Here is an 18,904-nt window from a genome sequence, read left to right as displayed (position 1 = left end):
CAAGTCTGCAGCCTAGATGTAAAACACTGGAATGAATTTCCATCATCAACAGTAATAAAGCAGAAAGGTGAACATCGCGTCTATTTAAAGGGCCCATGAAAAGCTGTTGACTAAAATTATAAAACGCTCACTAGTAGTATGTATCCCATCAACCTTCTCCGCAACGCAAACATTTTTAAGCACGCTTAATTAGCACCAAAGATATGGGTGACCAAAAATGATTAGTTTCTTCTCCCCCTCAACTCAACCCATGCCGGCGCAAAAAAAAAAAAAAAAAAAAAAAAAAGTCGCGATGGCACATCACGCCCCGTCCTTCCCACCTAGCCTAGGAGCGTCCAATGAGGGGCGCACCTAGCAGCCCCACTGACGTCAGCGGGGAGGTTTTGCGCGTGGAGATGTGCCGCCCAAATCAGTTGCGAGCGGTCACCAGGAGCACTTTTTGAAAATTATTTGTAAATTATCGGCTCGACGCGAAGCGTTAACGCTCGACCTGAATATTCACAAAGACCACCCCTGTGTAATTCTTGCGTTACAATTATAACGTAATTAGTATTTCAAGGGCCCTTCAAGCTTCCGATACAGATCGTGAAGAAATGCTCTGGGTAGTCAGTAATTTTTCGAGTGAGACGGTTCATCCTGCATGTTCATCCAAACTTGGAGAGCTTCGGAATTAAGATGAAATTCGCTTCAGCGCACATGGCGAGTAATAATCGTTTCCTTTCATTATATGGCTCTTTTTTTTCGTTACGATTTTACATATCGGTGCATGGAAGCTATGCGTAGAAAGTGACGGCACTATTAACGAATGAGCCTGGCCGGCAAATAATATTGAGGGCACGACGGCTTGCGCAAGGCAAAGGCACGACATTATGCCGGAGGAGCTTTATGCCGTAACACACGAGTTTGGTCGGCGTCGTTCCCTTGTTAAGGCCACCATTCCAACATGACACTGCATGCCTCGGCAATTCCTACGCCGCGCCTTGCTGGAAATGGCTTAAGAGTTTGCAGCCGTTTTTGGAAGATGCACGAAGTTTTAAAGAGAACGTTCCACCGAAGACAACACAAACTATTATTCGTGGTAAGGATCATTTTCGGGGCTGACGTTAATGATCGTCTGGTAACTAAATTCGCGAAGTTTATGCCTGAGAAAATTGTATTAGCAAATTCCCCACAACTCGAACTTGACTATGGACGGCACACTGGAAAGCACTCATTTCTGGTTATTTTAAACTGAACGGCGGTGTAGCCCACTCTGAGTTGTTCGTGGACAGAAAACGATGTCGATGCGCTGGAGTTCATTGCGGAATTGGTCGTTGATGGCCACAACCTATTTCGTTTTCTGGGCTTGTATGGTTAACCAAACATCCATGTTTAGTTAAATAATGTCAGTGGAAGCGGGTTATTCTTCGATGCAAGCCAGCTTCAGTAGGTCTACAATGTGCCCTTATGCAGTGCCACATTATTAGAATGCTGTACTACGTTACTGGCACTCTAAGCAACAGAACCTAAGAAACGCTTAAATATTCTGATTTGGCTTGTGGGGTTTAACATCCCAAAGCGACTCAGGTTCTGATAGACGCCGTAGTGGAGAAGTCCGGAAATTTCGGCCACCTGAGGTTCTTTAACGCGCACTGATATTGCACCGCCCACGAGTGCTTTGCGTTTTTGCATCCCTCGAAAAGCTGCCGCCGAAGCCGGGATAGTAGTTAATACATAATGCGTTGTTGCTTAGTAATAGTCCTAATTAGAAGCATTAATTAGTAGTCCGCAGTAGTAGGCTTAGCAGTAGCGATACTTGATGCGAATTGACCGAGCTAAAGGTAGTGCTACTTAGTAACGATTATTAGTAGAAATAGCTCGTGCTCTTAATTACAATTTAAAATTGCTGCATTATAATTTGAAGATGCTGTGCACTCTTATGTATTAAGTGGTAACGTAAGGCCCCTAGTCTGTTTCTATGTACGAGCGCTCTCCACTGATGGGGAGGCTGACCACCCAGTTTTCAATTGAGAGGGCTGCACTTCCATTCCCAGGCGACGACTTTCCCCTTCCGCAAAGAGTATTTTGCTTTCTTTGAATGAATTTCGCAATGGTGAATGAGTTACACCACGAAGTATGACGTAGCCACTGTGTTCGCCAATTACGGAATTTCATTCCGGCACCGGTGTTTTCAGCGAACGTGTGCTGCCGTGTTAAAACGAGAGCGGAAATTTTTTACATTGCAGAAAAAATACATCGTTTTTTCCACATCCCTAAGCCAATGCATTGCATATATAGTGCGTTAAAAATGTTTTCCTATTCCGTTCTTTACGCTCATTTCTTCGTTGTGGATCAGAGCACCGTGAAAGCGAACATTAAGAATTACATGAACAACCATGTCTTTCCGTATCTCACTTAGGACTGCGAGACACAAGAACGTCCGACGATTTGAAGACGAGACTGGTGGCGGTGACTTTTCTGATCAAGAGCTGTCTTCTCTCGCTTCGTTAAGAAGCGGACCAGCAAGACAGAATGTTGGTAGCCAGGCTTCCCCAGCGACAGCCTCATCAGATGACTCGCTAAGAAGCCCGGATGTAGGGTTAGCCGAAAACCAGCCTGAAGAGTACCCTTCTAACTCGTCCGGACATGCTAAGGTCAATTCTGATACTGCAGAAGAAAAAATGTTTAATGATCTGCTAGAGAGCATTTTAACGAGCTACCAAGGGCATGTGGGCGCAGGTGCGAAAACAGGTGAGAGAGAAGACCTAAAGGAAGAGCTCAGCGGGAAAACAGACCATAACAGCTCTCTCTCTGAACAAGAGGAGGTTCCCAAAATCATGGCCTCGGAAGCGGAAGGACGGGCTTCCTTTCTGAGCGCACTGTTTGGGGAAGATGTAGACGACGACGAAATCTTTTGGCTGGAAGATGTTCCTCAAATGGGAACAAATGAAGAATGCCGCCGATACGTTCAGAAGGTCTGGAATACTGACCAGATACGAAACCCTAACTCTGATCTCACATATTTCAGCTTTCGGCAAAATTTCGGACGCCTCAATGAAAACAGTTATTCTTCGCCTCCAACAGAGGGAAAACGCAAAGCGTCACCTGAATTCTCCCCAGAATCCAACAAGATTTCTAAGGTCCAGCTCTCAAGCACTGACGCCATTGACCCCGAACTTGAGAGTAAATCAGAGATTGAAGACACCGGAGAAGCCCAAATTAAGATAAATAATTCACACGACTGAACTGCTTCGAACGGCCTTTGTGCACCGAAAGGGGCTGTCAAAAGCGCCGCCTTGTGATAATCGCAGCAACAGCACAGCAAAGGAAGCACTGCAGTACTTCTGCCCCATGACCTATGCCTCCTTCGTTGCCTTCCCGGGCTGAGAACTTCAGTACACATGGCGGAACTTAGAGCATAAGCAACGTAGAGACAGCAAGCATGCAGGAACTGTTCAACATTAAATGCAGTTGAGTTTTGAAGTCATATTACTGTGCTTTCTTTTATTTAATTACATGCATGATGAATCCATAACACCCGCATATTCCGTGCTCAATAAGTTACATCTTGTTAAGCATTCTGTGAAGTGTTGATGCTGTGTAAGTGCAGAATCAAGGAACTAAATCAAGTAATCACTAATCCCTGTATATAGATGCGCGTCATTGTTAGCAGCTGGCTGTGATTAAAAGCTACGAAATTAATAAATATGTTATATTATTCAAATCGATTTGCTACTGTTTACTTCTGTATGCAATACTAACAAATGTGACAACAGTGCATAATATTGTAGCGTCTATTTACCCACATAACTAGGTTCTTTTCCTACTTCCAATCACGACCATAAGAGCTGCAACTAACAGCTATTTCAAGCGTTGACGGCGAACTTGAGCAGACATTGAAATGAAACCGAGAGCCAACATCCGGGGCTCAATTCGGCTTCATCCGGACACTAATTTCTCTTCATCCGGGCACCGGACGAGATTTCACGAGACAAGTTCGCTCCCCCATGCTCCCACGCTCACTCTCGCGGTGCTACCACACTTTCCCACGTAAAACGCCGCCTCGACCACTAGCGGTCGAGGCAGCATACAGCATCCCGACGAGCGTTCGGGAATTTGCAGTCTAGTCTGTCACTGCGTTGCATCGTCAACTCATGGTGTTTCTCTCTTTAGCAGACGTTTGACATTCGGCGTGCACTCAGAACACGCTGCTTTTCCTGCGTTGTTGTCAGACCAGCGTCTCATAGTGACAGCGTACGCATCTGCACTGTTCTTCATTTTAATGCCTCCATCGTCAGGGCTGTTTAAGCTGAGCGATGGAGACTGATGAAAGAAGGTAGGAAGCGTATTGCGCTATGCGAGTCATACGCCATCTCACCCATGCCGACAACGCTATGATTATCCGGTCTTTCGCGCAGGTGACAAGGCCGCCACAGGCTGGAACAACTTACCTAAGGTGCCTAAGGCCGCATAATTGGAAGCTATCGCTTCGACGCGACAGGAAAAATCTACGAGAAGCGCTGAGCACGCCGCCTCGTTACCGAATAAAGCCCCTGGTGTGGCGATCTCCGCACTAGACCAATTTCAAGATTGTCGCTATTACCATCTACAACCTTTGAACAATATTCTGTTACAAGAAAGGCAGTAATTTTTGTGCTTATACTATACTATAATGCTCCCGGTCGACGAATAATCGAATTTAAACGTGCTTAGTACTAATGATCTAAAAAACAAAGTTAACTTCGAAGGCTCCTTTAATGTCTTTTTTTTTTTCTAGTTCGACCGCTATAAAATGTATGAAACGTTGTTGCATTGTTCGCTCCATCTACTATATTTTTGCGAACCCTAACGTTGTTGCTTTGCGTATGCCATCGCAAGATTACGACTACATACAAATGAGTACGCATGTAACAAGAGAGGACCACACGCCGCTGACGCGTCACATTCTTTAGACAGAGGTTGTGTCCTGGCGTGTTTATTCCTTCGCTATTGCGTATCCAAGCAAAGATATAGCTAAGATGCTTTTCGCATCGCCGTAGTAAAAGCGCAACAGAAGCTGTCTAGATACGTCTGGTTGTAAACGCGGGAAACTGGCGTTCCTGTTGATGCAGAATACCGGGTAAGTGCTGCTTGCCAGCGCCATTCTTGTGATGTATTCCACGCACAGATCTGAAATAAACAAAGTAAAAAAAAATTACGAGGGACTTTAGCGACTAAAGTAGTGAAAAGAGAAAGCATGAGTGCCGCATTCTGCTAGGAAACTAGCACTAAGTAATTAGTAAAAAATTAGTAATAAGTAGGTGTTTAATAATTATTTAAACAATTTATTAATAAATATTAGTTATATACTGAACTGCCTTATTAGTCATCAATAGGTACTTAATTAACTATATCATTAATTAGTAATTGATCATTGATTAACATACGACCATATAAGGCTTGCATTCGCGCATACTGTGGTGGTGATCTGTGATTGGTTGAGACCTCTATGACGTCATCCCGACTCAGCCAATCAGAACTCCGCAAAAGCGGGACACATTTTGTCCACGACAGCGTGAGCCAGTAAAGGCTTTCGCCTTAATAACAAGAGTTCCTTAGGTTTTTATAATGTGCGTTCTAGTAACCAATGGATTGCAAAACATTTATTTCGTCAGAAAGGCAGAATGCACGTGATCCGTGCTAGGTGGCTATCAGTTCGCGGCTGATGGCTGAAAAATTGTGCTGAACGAGTTTGCGCTAGTCAGTGTAGAAGAAAACGCAGGACGGGCCCCACTATCCCCCCTCGTGGGTATCTGCCATTTGTCAAGGAAAAAGAAGGTGTCCGCGTGCTGCGAGCCATGGCGAGCTCCAGAGAAGAATCCGCCGCCGTCAGAGCAGCACGCTTTTGATTTTTCCTTGTCCCGTCTCGGCCATGCAGAACGATGCCGCTGAAGGAAACGCGATTCGTTCACCTTCTCTACAGGAACAGGAAAGCAAGGAGATGTCGCCTGCCTTGGTGGCGACTTCACCGCGATCGAAGAAGCAGCGCCGATCCAGGACCAACGAGCCCGGCAGCTCCAAGAAGGCGGCCCGGCCTGTGCGTTCGCTCCAGGATGCAGATCACGTTGAGGCAAGCGGCAAGGACTCCACGCTGTCTCCTACCACCACGCAAGGGATGCACAAGGTGAGGAAAGAGCAACAAGAACTAGGTGGCCTACCGGCCGGTAAGGCTCGTCTCTTGCAGGAGTGAGAATACTGTGGAGGGTGTATCATTTTGGAAACTGTGCGGCCGCAGCCATTGGTCCCTTGAAAATTTTAGAGACCCTTACGCTAATATACTGCGGTGAGGGCACATCATTCATGGCCTCTTTTCTAAAATAGCCCAGTTAGCAGAACCTCCTCGCCAATTTGGGTGTCATTTGGATCCGCCCCAAATCGTTCGGTATATTTTACTATGGAGTGTTTTAATTCCTAACAATGGCACGTGATTGTGACATCTTACTCTGTCCATCATTCAGGATTTTTCTGGACCGCCGTCTATGGCGATGGCGCCGGCTTCTTGACGAAATGAGCTGTATGCACTATTGCGTAAAATGTTGGTGAAAGTTACCTTATCTCCAGCGCTCTTAAAATGTGAAATTTTCTTTCATATGTGCTAGACTGGCGAAATTCGCTCCGCACATGGCACGAGATTATTTTTAGGAATTTTTATTGAAAAGAGACGCAAGTAATAATGTACTGTGCGTGGCAAATGCATTTCGTACTTAGTCGGCGGCCAGGACACTTCACCGCCACACGAACTTCCTCCGCATATGAAGCATACTGGTGTTAAAGAAACCGAGTGTCGACAATATCAGCCGTTATCCAACGAGTGTCAGCAACTGCGTCATCCATATTTCGCCCGCTGATCCACAAGCATTATGCCTTAAGCCGTCGCCTCTTACTGGTTTCTTATCTAGAAAATTGGGCTCAATCAATGGTCCCCCATTAAAGGTGCGGTACGACAACGCCCTGCCTGCGGCTTTCCTTGAGGATTTTGAAGATCCTGGTTAGCGTACATGCACCTAAGGTACTCGCCTAATTACCAATCTCTTAATGCATGCCTCCATTAGCTGACACGTACTTATCCATCTAGAGTAGTCAACTATGTATTTATGTAACAGATCACCCGACACACACACACACACACACACACACACACACACACACACACACACACACACACACACACACACACACACACACACACACACACACACACACACACACACACACACACACACACACGCACACGCACACGCACACGCACACGCACACGCACACACACACACACATATATAATATATATATATATATATATATATATATATATATATATATATATATATATATATATATATATATATATATATATATATATATATACCACGCTCTAACAAAGCCTTACGAAAGTGCCTAGTAGCCTGTATATGGGCAGCGTGCCTAACTCGGAATTCAATAATCCCGCGTTCGACATTCCGTTTTACAAGTGCTAACTGAGTTATCAGCTCCCGCCTACTCGAACATGTCATGTTCTCTTGTGACGTCACCCAATCGCTGTCCAATCAGTGCGCGGCCCTTTGAACTGCCCACTGCCACCTGCGAGAGGAATGGGCTCAAGTTTTCGCTCTTAACGCCAATACAGCCACGCCGGATTTTTCTCACTTTTTCTTTATTCTGTCTTTTATCTCTATTTCTTAGTCATAATTTTTTCTTTCTTGATTTGTGTTTATGTTTGCATTGACACGGCAATAAATAAAATTAAGCGCGGCTATAGCTAATTCCCTCCTGCATTGGGCAGCGAAGCTTATCGCGCTGTTTCGGGATCGAGCTCCAGGCGTGGCAAAGTCGCAGTCGCATTTGTTTGCAGCTTTCAAGGTTATAGGGACAGTCAGAACAGGAGACGGCTTTCCACGGCGTGCACGAATGTGAAACTAGAGGAGTCGTCTTTTTCATTGTCTCTTTTAATTTGCGCTTAAAAAGTAAGCAGAACTTCCTGTGCATTGGAAAAGATCAATTCTGGTAATACGTCATGCGTTGCCTGTCTTTTATACTAGCAATTCGGTATTCTTCACTTCCACACATATATTGTGTATTGCAGAAGAGAGGCGCGGATCCGTCGGCCAAGGAGCCCAAAACTACACCAAAGCTGTCCGAGCCGGGGTCCGTCCAGCAGCCCTCCTCTACGTCCACCAGTGCCACCGAGCCCAGTTCCCCGCACTCGAATTCGAGCAGGACAGCCACGCAATCACCTGCGTCCATCGAAACAGCCTCGCAACCAGGTACTTACCGCTGCAAAGGCATAAAGCCTTTTTTCCTGTAGAAAAAATCTTTTTAGCCCATTGCAAAACCTACACTGGAGAAATGCGAAAGCCCGAGCGTAGCCGCAGCTGTTGCGAGACTAGACGCTTCGTCTTTTTTCCATTGCTCTCATTTTTTTTTTTTTTCATTTTTTTTTATTTTCGTTTTTATATATTTATTCGTATTTATCATTCTTCTCAACTCTCTCCAGCGCCATTACGATAGACAAGTCGAAATATTGACAGGTTTGCGGGAAGTCGGCTAGGTTATATCGTGCTAAGCTGGGACACGAAATGTTCGAATCCTGGCATAATCTTCTTTGTTCTTACTAATGAGTTTACGAGGACACGCTGCAATGGCACTATATCCTGAGCTTTTGCATGGTGACAGGCCTTCCACACGCCAAGGCAAGAAAAGCTTTCGTCACGATAATATTACGGATAGGCCCGCGGCACCACTTCGCTCATCATACGTGGGGACGTGCCACCCAGACTTTTTTCAGTTCTTTCTCCTTTTCTTACGGGAGGTCCGTGTTAGCCTATGCATTCATCTTTCGCTTCTTCCCAGCTTGCCTAGATTGCATGAACCAGCATTACTTTTCGGGCCGTGGTTGCATCTGCAGCGTACGTTTGGTAGTCATGTGCAGCCTACGCTTAGAAATACCGATTCTACATTGCTGTAAAGGTTACGTTTAACCGTTTTAAGTGAGATTCAGCCATAATGCGAAATTTTGTCGATGAAAATAACGAAGCTCAAACAATAGACAGCTTTGTTTTCTGCAATGCGGAATCATGTTTCGTTTTGTTTTTTTGCCACCACACTAGCTCACTTGTTTTTGACTGCTGATCGCGAAGTCGGGGGTTCGATCCTTGCTGTGGCAGCCGTACTTCGATGGAGGCGAAATACAAAGGCACCCGTGCGCTGTGGGACTGCCGCACAAGTTAAAGAACTCTAGGAGGCCTGCACTACCTGCACCATAGCTTGTAGCCCTCCCCTACAGCGCCCCTCGGAGCCCACGGGGGACATCGAAACTTTTAACCCCACTTTGCTGTTTATATATATTTTTGTGCGCGCTCGACTTCAAACAGTAGCCACTGCATACACCATTCCTTCAACGCCACACAAATTTAAGGCAGGAAATCTGCGCCACCTACCAACTCACTCGGCGAAATACTGACTCCTTTTTTGAGGGGCTACGATGCATGCTTCTTTTAACACAGCTCCGTGTGTAGTGTACGAGGCTTTATCGTTTTCGCATCGGGACCTCTGTTTTGATGCAAATTCGCCGTTACCGCTGCAGTAAACGCTAACTACCGAGAATGGCTCTGGCAGGAAGTGGCAGGTGAAATGGCCGGGCAATGAATGGTCAGCGTGTTGTGTGACGTCAAGAGACCACGTGACATGACAGGAGCTGCCAACTACGCCGTCTCCTCTGAAAAAGGAGTATGAGATGAAAATCGGACCCACCAGGATGCCTCGACGCCGACTATAGGACGCGCTATTCCTAGGCCACGCGTCCATGTTCGCGCAAATTGTTTAAAGCGGGGCTTTAGATATATACCAGGTGGCCTTCCCATAATGCGATAGTTAACGACCGTGTGCTAGTATGCGTGAGGCGTCAGATAAGACACACATGATAGCACACGTAAAGGGATTATTGATTAAAAGATCAGAAAACTGCATGTAGGTTATAACCAGGAACGGCAAGAAGAGCCGCACACGGGCGCATTAACACCAACACTCTCTATGTTTAAAGCGAAAAGGTGGGGGGCAGGGGGGGGGGGGGGGGGGGAGATTTGGTGTTTGTCAAAATCTTTACATGCATATAGTTTGTGCGACCCGCCATTTGTGAACAGTTAAAGTGCTTGCCAAGCTAACAATGGCGCATTAACCTGAAAATAAAGCCAGTCCTACAATTTTCACTTTTTTTCCTGCCAGGGGACGTTCATCGAATAGAATCACCGACATCTGGGACTGAAATCGCCAGCCTTTGGGGGACTGGACAGACAACTACAGCGGAGCGTAAACACGGAATTGAAACCACGCAAGCGCTTTCAGAAGCTGCGGCTACTACAGCATCGGGGGCACATTCTGCGACCCACGAGACAGCTTCCCGCAACCGCCAAAGCGATGGAGGCCTCATGCCTGCCCCAGGATTGACGCCCGCTACGGTCACGGGGTGTAGTGCTCCCAGAACTTCTTCCAAGGGTCATTCCCAGCCCACGAGCATTCGGGACGCTGGCGCAACCCATGGCGCAACCGAAGGCGGCGAAGCACCGAATCACGCTGCGGGTGTTAAAACGACCAAGACCTCGACGCGTGTCAAGGGCGACATATTTTCGGCCAGTGGACAACCCTCCAATCATGCACCAGACTGCATGCTGACGCTTTGCAATGCCACGTGTGGAGCGGCTGTATTAGGTGATAGCGGTGTTCTGTGTACTGGTTCTGACCCACAACCGGAAACGGGCCTGCGGGATATGGCCACTCTGCCGTCGCTCTTGGAGCGACTACTAGAGCCATTCAGAAAAAGAGCGCACTTTGGATCAGTCACGCTGAAGGTATTTGTTCTTGCTAAATTCCGCAATTTTTATTTTTTCCTCGTCTGGTATGTAAAGAGCACAGTCCTCCGGCGTAGATTCAAGGAATAAAGCGTTGGTAGAGCTCACAGGGCAAAATAATTTACCTTTCATGAGTGCTATCTTTTACAGCAGAGAACTGGAGTCTGAGGTGGAAGGGTCAGAATGACAAGACAAGAAATAAAAATTACTTCAATTATGGGTTTAATGCCATCATAATGGATGTATGATTGCCTTCTAAAGGATGATGTGACCATAGCATGGCAAGATCTCGAATTCGCCTAGTCTTGAAGAATAACGGAAGAAAATAGCAAGAAAAATAAAGAAGTTTATTGAAACAGAGAAGTTAAATAAATACAAGGTCTCGCTGCCGAACAGGAGTTCAGCTTTTGCCAAAAACGACCACATAACTGAAAAAAAAAAAAAAATCAGTGATGATCTTACACACCATGGCAGAGTGGTAAATCGGCGTAAAACAATTAGAACAGAATGCTATAATAGCAGCTTACAATTATCCGTCAAGAGGAAATATATCAGCTGTACCTTACAGGTATACCCCTATTTGACTAACTTGGTGGCCAACGAATAGGGTCAACATATATTGAGGACGCTGCAGCGAGCTATATATGGAAAGATAAATGATAGATGTCACCTCAATAGAGAGAAAGCAAACAGAGCAGGCAAGGGAACAAGTCCGAGGTACTGACATTCTAATTAAAATCAAGAAGAAATTGTGATGGTCAGGTCATATAACGCGATGATAAGAGATACTGGCAGCCAAGATTAAGACACTGGATCCCAAGGGAAGGCAATCGTAGCAGTGGGCGAGAGAATGATAGCTGGGCAGATGAGATTAGGAAGTTTGCTGGTATCTACAGTGAACGCAATGGTGAGATGGCATCCTCGAGGCGCTGCAGATGAAGTTATGTGATGTTAGGAAGATAGTGAGAGACCGGAAAGCGTGATGTGATATGGTTCATAGGGTCACGAAGAGTCGGACACGACTGAACGACTTAACTGAACTGAACAGCTGGCACAGCACCAGAATAATTGGAGATGTGTAGATACGTTTTTTCAGCAGTTGGACTAGTCAGGCTATTAATTAGCGAGTATTAAATCGTGTACATGGGAATGACAATTCGCATAGGTAGAAGAATGCGGGAACTATTAACGTGGTCACGCACGCCCTTAATGGCGAAGCATAAGTGTCCCCATTTTTTTTCCGGAACGTATATAGGGCATTTTATCACAATACGAAGAGGTACAAGTGCTTTGCACAGAAAAAAAAAATAAAATCGCCAGCTTTAGGTTTGCTTAGAGCAGAGGTCGAGCGAAAGCGGCAAGGCGTTCCGGTTGAACAGCGCGTTTAAGACACTTTTGATTACTGCCAACCTATAGCTTCCAAGTCCGTTCTTCTGGTGCTTCAGCACCTTATACCATCCTCTGCCTGTCACGTTTCCTTTTTAGTTCCTGTTGTCGCATGGCCACATCTTCAGGATCCGTACTCTCCACTTAAAGGTTTTGCTCGGTTGGTTAGCATAAAGACGTAAACTTATCTATTTCGTGACATAGAATTGGACGTATACTTAAGTCGCTGCGTCACAGCTTTGGTCCGAAAAATGTAAAATCTGGCCCTACATGCGGGTTCGTTAGTGAAGCCGTATATGAGCAAATGGTGCACAAGGAGCAATATGGGATGGGCCCAGCAACAGAGATATTTGCATGTCATCGTTTCACTCGCTGCTTCGATGGATCGACAACGGATGACGTTAAAGTTGCTGTGGCTACCAGGCGTGGCGGCATTACAAAAACTAACTTGAGGAGAGATATGTCTGCATGAGTGTTTTTGTACTAGTAATTTTGTGATAGACTACATTTTATGCCATAAGGATGAAGAAATGAGATGGCACTGTAACCTTTGAGCGCTTGAGCCAGAACTTTGTTACTTTGTTTAGCGTGCACTTCTCAGCCACAAAACCTACCCTGCGCACTTCCGAAACAGGGTGTCATTCAGTGTAGCGACGAGCCAAATTGTGCAAAAGATCATACAATATTTGTCTTTCACTGCAACCACCATTACCAGAGTGTGTGATCACACTGAAGCAATCGGAAATTAAACGATTAAAATAATCAGTCAGTCATTTGTACACCTCGTGTAGCGTTAAAGTGTAAAAGATTCGAGAGGAAACTTGAGGTCAATTGTAAGCGTATGCCATACAGTTAGAGGGAGCCATAGAGTTAATGGCTCTCGTCCTATGTATTTCACTTCGCGTACAAAAACTTTGCTACTGGTGTAATTACGAACACGCAATCTCTCCTTCTATTATCTCTCATTAATTAGCATGCAGCCAAAAGTTACCAAATTAAATAAAAGACAACCATTCAAAGATGCCTATAAATCTTCGTTTTAACGAATCCGTACGAATATGCCGGCGTGTCCTATGGCACAGCGTGTTTTATTCATCGACCAAGAGTCCTGAAATGTTAGAGTACTATTTCATTGCCAATCTCAAAGGAGAAGCCCAAGTTAGTAGCTCTAGCCAGGTCATATGATCTCGTGATGTCGCACAGTCTGCTGGTAAATAAGTAGCCAGTCTCCTTACATGCCAATTACCATTTGCCAGGTACATGAGCATGATTCTTGTCGCTCACAACACTGAATTTTCTGAAGAGAACGGCCTTCATTGCTATCGCGCTGAAATCGTTGCAAAAATCTGCTTAGTCAAAGTGAGCAATATGAATTATGTCAGAACATAAGAGCCTTTCCTGACCTGCAACAAGCTAAACAATGATCGGAGACTTGGACGCGCATATGCAGGTGCTGTCACCGTCAACGTCTTTGTCGCATTCGCCAGTGAAGACCGAGCCGTCGACAATCGCCGCTACCTCTAGATGGCCATTGGTTGCCGTTGCCCTCGTGCTCGCCCTAGTCCTAGTGCTGGTCGCCTACCTTCTTTTTCACTCTGTCAACGGGGGTGACAAGCCCGGCACAGGTCCCCGTCTCTGCCAGACGTCCGACTGCCACTGGCACGCCAGCCTCTTCTCCCAGAGGTTCAACCAGAGCATAGATCCGTGCGACGACTTTGGCGCCTTCGTATGTTCTGCGTGGACTGCATCCTCATCCAAGGAGGCATCGACGCGCGAAGAGGTCGTGATGGGCTTTTTGGAGAACTTCGAGGGAATGCTCACTGGCGTTCAGACGTGAGCAAACTGTTCACTGTGGTGCACCTGAGACAATGGGGTGTTTTCGCGTCTACAGCACACGAAGCAGTATGCTGCAGCCCACTCCTAACTTTTCTCGAGAGGTTATACTTGTTCAGCAAGTCGAGCACTGAAATTTCATTTGTTGTTATTGCACAAAAACTTTTAATACTCGAAATTAGAACGAGTAAGAAGGAAATTATCATTTGTAAGCTATTGTTCAGCCATACTTCCCTATCATGTATACATGACACAGTGATTGGCAATGAAATCGGCATTGGAGGGCACGGTGCAAAACAAAAGCAGATACTAATGCGTGTCGCGGTGAGGAAACCTTTACACAAGCTGATTAGTGCATAATGTTTAAGTTCTCGACGTCTCTTAACGCTATGATCAATATAACACATTGTGATACCTCAAAACAGAGAGACAGCTAGCCGGACCTGTAGTGAATGGCTTGTTCAAATAACCATTTGAATGCTGTGATACCCGATTAAAAGCCATTGTGAAATTCGGGGTCTAGATTTATTCTTCCCAATACGGTTTACACATGACCCCTGTCTGAGGCGACAACTCTGCATGCATACTTCGGTTCACTATATTCTCTTGCGCCGAATGAAATGCCACTGATGGCGAAAATGCATCGCAGGCACAGCGCTCAGAGGTATTGGCTAAATATAGATTATGATGCCCCTTCAGCGTGTAAACGCTACATAACGACACAGTATGACGCACTACACAGTTCCCAAGCGCGTTTCAACTTGTCTCTGAACTTAATGAGAAAATATACCGAGGTTCGTTTTCGTAACTACTGATATAGCTGCCATTCTAGGAGTACCAAAAGCACACTTCGTTCAAATTTGCTTGGCTGATGTCTCTAAGAGAGCGTTAATTGAAAGCTACGTTTTATCATGACGCTTCATTTCTTTTGCTAACTTCTGCTTTCTGGCATTCTGTTCAAACGTTTTTGTCCTTTTGAAAAAAAAAAAAAGCGAAATTCATTGAGGCTCCTAGCAATGCATGGTCGAATTTCGCTTGCGAAAGCAAAAAAAAAAAAAAATAATAATAATCACGTCGTATTCAGCGGTATGTCTGTGGCAGGCATGTAAACGACTTCAAGAAGTTTTAGAATAATTTGCCAGAGGTCCTCATAAACACGGGAATTCTTGCTGCGCGCCATCGTCTATTAGGTCACAATACTTTCGATTGCTTTATAAGGATAAACGGGGCCAGAAGAAGTCATCTTTGAGAACATTGCCTATTGTCTAATCTATAAAATCCGCAGTTCTTGTTTACTTTACGGGAACTAACTCCCTTCACCAAATTCTTTTTCATGTAGTTTTAATTTACGTTTACGTGCGCGCGTTTGCTAAACTCTCGGCAAGGTATCGATAACCTTAATCCTTAGGGTGCAAATTTCTAACAGAGAGCTGAATGATGTGTGCATTAGAAACTACTCTAAATGGCAAGCGATTATTGTGACTGGGCTGATCTGAACATTTTATACAGATACATGCGCTGCTTCGGTTTACAATGACAAGGTTAAAAGACGATACAAACGTTTAAGCACAATAAGCATTAACGTTTGTTGTAGTCTTTAAACCTTGTTCCTCTAAATCTAAGCACAGCATATATGTTTTCTTAAATGTTTTTTTTTTCTCGAAATACTGTCTAATCGTTATCAGATACTGCTTATGAGATGCTAGGGATGCAACATTACACAAGTGCCTCGAAATATCTACCGCTTAATGGGCACCAGCTTTTTAATAAGGGAGACATTACTCATTGATATCCAACCATGCGCATCCATAAGGATTCAAATTAAGGAAAGCTGCACTGCTATACACCTATGCCGTGTAGCTTTCCTCTGTAGCCGTATGGCTGCGCTTGGGTAGATGTCAATGAGTAATTTCTCCGTTATTAAAAAATATACTTCACCTTAAGGAATTCCCATAAACATTTGACCAACATCGTTCCCACTTCGAGTTATTGATTAATTCACTTTCACCGTACCATTTAACCTGCTGACCGTCCTGGTTAGCTCAGTTGGTAGAGCGACTGCCTCCAGAAATGCGGCGGTTCCGGTTTTGGTACCCGGAACAAAACGATTTTTTTTTTTTAACTACGAAGTTGCTGATGATGCTGTATGCCTTTCCTTTGTAGCCATATCACTGTGCTTGGGTTAATATTGATAAATTACTCCCTTTTACAAATATACTCCACCTTGTGGGATTCCCCTAAACGTTCGACTGGAACGATTTTTGCGAAAACATAGAGGAGCCAACAAGAGGCGAGAAGGTGTTGTATTCCGTCGTATCTTCTTCACTGATGTCGATTAAAATGAATGCAGCGCCGCTGCACGCCAGCACCAACACATCTGCTGAATTCATGCTCGTGTACAAAGAACAAAAAAAAAAACATTTGTGACGGCGCCCCACCACGCCCCATCTAGGCTGCATCATTCTGGCGCACCCAGTTAGAGGGCTGACCCAAAATGTCCGGTTGACGCCAACGGTCATGTAAACGGCGATTTGCGAACACGTGGGGATGTCGCCACAATTTGCTGCGAGCTGTCGCCAGGAGAATGTTTTGGAAACTATATGTATGATATAAGGTTTAAACTTATCTTTTAAACTTCTAAACCTTTTAAACTTAACCGCACTCGCAGAAAGACCACATCTACGAATTGGTTGAATTAAATTGTTAACAAGAGCGTCGTTTTAGATATGTACCTTTAAAATTAACATAACTAACAGGTGCATATATTCAGGAAGTGTGTGGGTAAAAGACGCTTTACTAACGATTTACTAGCCAAAATGAACGCTGCGCATGCTATTAAATTATTTGCAATTTGTTTGGTTCGTATCGCATTCAGTTCCTTCAAACTTCCCATTCGTTTCAGATGCCGAGCTCTAGGATTCGCACTTTATATATGAAACAACGATTTCATTTGTTGCTTCGTGCTTTGAAATCGTTATTATTCGAACACTCATAATATGGCATACTTTATTTAGCTGGCAACCTCCTCGGGCATGATGGCCTTTCAGAAATTCTTAGTACAGTCCGCTCGTGTTCAGAACTGTTATTTTTGTTTCAATGTGTTCAATAGATTCTCCCAAACTGGGCTAGTTTTTGTTAATGCGGTAGTTATTCATAGCCTTCACTCTGTAGACATTACTAAGCAAAAAGCGAATTGTACAGCCTCTTTCATCTTCGCAGTTTAAGACAGATTCGTCTCTTCCTAGGCTTTTCCTCGCATCCTCTGTCTGTCGTTCGCAAGCGCTGTAGAGTAAGATAGCAAGGACGGCTATCAGATGGCTATACGCCGTGGTTAGCTTCTGAGAAAGCGGTATAGGTTTCGTTTGTAGCCGTATAACAGCGCTCACATAGGCAGTAATGATTGGTAATTACTCCTTCGATTCTGTGTCATGTATGGTTCTTCTTCCAAACGTGCTTTCAACAGACTGGGGCGCCATCTATGCAGGACGATGCCAGTAGCCAAGAGGGCACTGGAGATGTATCGGGCTTGCATGGACCCCACGGCTTACAATGACCAGAGCCGGGAGGTCATCCGCACGTTTATGGCTGACCAGGGTGTGTCGTGGCCCCGTCAAAGCCGACCTCCTTCGTCGCCTGCGTCTCCTCTCCGGATCATAATTCGCTTCGCGCTCAGGTGCCAGTTGTCAATTCTCTTACTGATTATTTTTGTGCCCCATTTTGAAAAATTAATCTGGTGCCGCTAGCTAGTTTGCTCCTTCATTATTCTTGAATATGCCTTTATTAAAGAGGCAAGTTAGGTAGGGTGGGCTAAGATAAGGTAGGGAAAGTAGATCAAAGAAGGGTCATGCAATCAAGGTAGCGCCAATACGGCATGGTAAGACGTGTAGGGTAGGTTAGCTTACTGTAGATTGCGTTAGGCTGGATTGCATGTAGTCTGGGTGCAGGGAGTCTGGTTTTAAAGATGTACGTGATTTCAGAAGGTCGTCAAAACTGCAATGCCGAAAGAGCCGCTGCGTGCGGAGCTCGTAGACCAAGGTTTTGTTTTGCTAGGTGCTTGAAACAATAACAAAATTAACGCAAGCAGGTTAATAGTAAGGCACCACCCAAACCATATTTCACCGAGCTCCGGAAGCGATACGAAGTGTTTTGGCGCCATGAAGAACACTTGGGTGTTGTAATCTCTTTGAGTGCACAAGCAGCTTCGTGTCATATGCACTCGAGTCAGGAAAGTGTCTGACTGTGCAGCAACATTTAGGTTATAATGCGGTGTTAGATTCTAATGCTAGGTTTTAATGGATGCACCGTCATCGGCTTCGAAGGCTCGTGTCTCTGTGGGTGTCGAAGAGGAGGTATTCGTAGCAACATGCTCTAATCATTTAATGTGGAAATATATTGTTTCTAAATGCGTTACAGGCAGAGATTCTCCTGACTGCCACTTGTAAGCAGCTAAAAAACTTCCCACAGTCTCAATCTCGTGCAGAGAAAAATCCGAGTTATTGAAAGCTTCCTAGGACAATCTGTCGGACGCGCAGAGATGCAAAACTTGCCGATTGCCACAGAAACTGTCACGACACAGAGGACCCACGGAAGAAACGGCCAGTTTGCGCCCTGTAAACGCTGCACGACACTTTTAGTATTGGCAAAATTTGCACTTAATGACTTGCAACAATAAAAGCCGTTAACTGAAGCAGGCAGGTGCCCATAGGTATGCCTTATTACACTTGAAGGAGCAAGACACGAAGGTGCTTACGCACTCAAAGAAATTACAACGCGCAAGTGTCCTCCATGGCATCAAGACACTTCGTATCGCTTCAGCAGCCCGGTGA

The 18,904-nt window shown here is 45.1% G+C and overlaps 1 protein-coding gene across 1 annotated transcript; it reads left to right on the top strand.

Annotated features, from left to right (window-relative positions):
- Nucleotides 1-5,890: 5,890 nt before the first annotated feature.
- Nucleotides 5,891-18,692, top strand: LOC146190619 (uncharacterized). Its single transcript, XM_084600211.1, has 6 exons — nucleotides 5,891-6,142; nucleotides 8,099-8,279; nucleotides 10,237-10,859; nucleotides 13,696-14,078; nucleotides 17,542-17,751; nucleotides 18,638-18,692. The coding sequence occupies exons 1-6, from the start codon at nucleotides 5,891-5,893 to the stop codon at nucleotides 18,690-18,692; spliced, it is 1,704 nt and encodes a 567-aa protein (XP_084456337.1).
- The last annotated feature ends 212 nt before the right edge of the window (nucleotides 18,693-18,904 follow it).

Source organism: Amblyomma maculatum, chromosome 4 (assembly GCF_055883805.1).
Source record: "Amblyomma maculatum isolate TAMU_Amacu chromosome 4, ASM5588380v1, whole genome shotgun sequence".
Classification (NCBI taxonomy): Eukaryota; Metazoa; Arthropoda; class Arachnida; order Ixodida; family Ixodidae; genus Amblyomma; species Amblyomma maculatum.
Note: the sequence above shows the minus strand (reverse complement) of the source record. Positions and strands in the feature narration are given on the sequence as shown.

Bases quoted from the DNA above. Each gene is read 5' to 3' on its own strand.
- LOC146190619 (XM_084600211.1), top strand. From the start codon at position 5,891: ATGCAGAACGATGCCGCTGAAGGAAACGCGATTCGTTCACCTTCTCTA. The intron at 6,143-8,098 runs GTGAGGAAAGAG...TGTGTATTGCAG, and splicing joins CCACGCAAGGGATGCACAAG to AAGAGAGGCGCGGATCCGTC. The intron at 14,079-17,541 runs GTGAGCAAACTG...TGCTTTCAACAG, and splicing joins ATGCTCACTGGCGTTCAGAC to ACTGGGGCGCCATCTATGCA.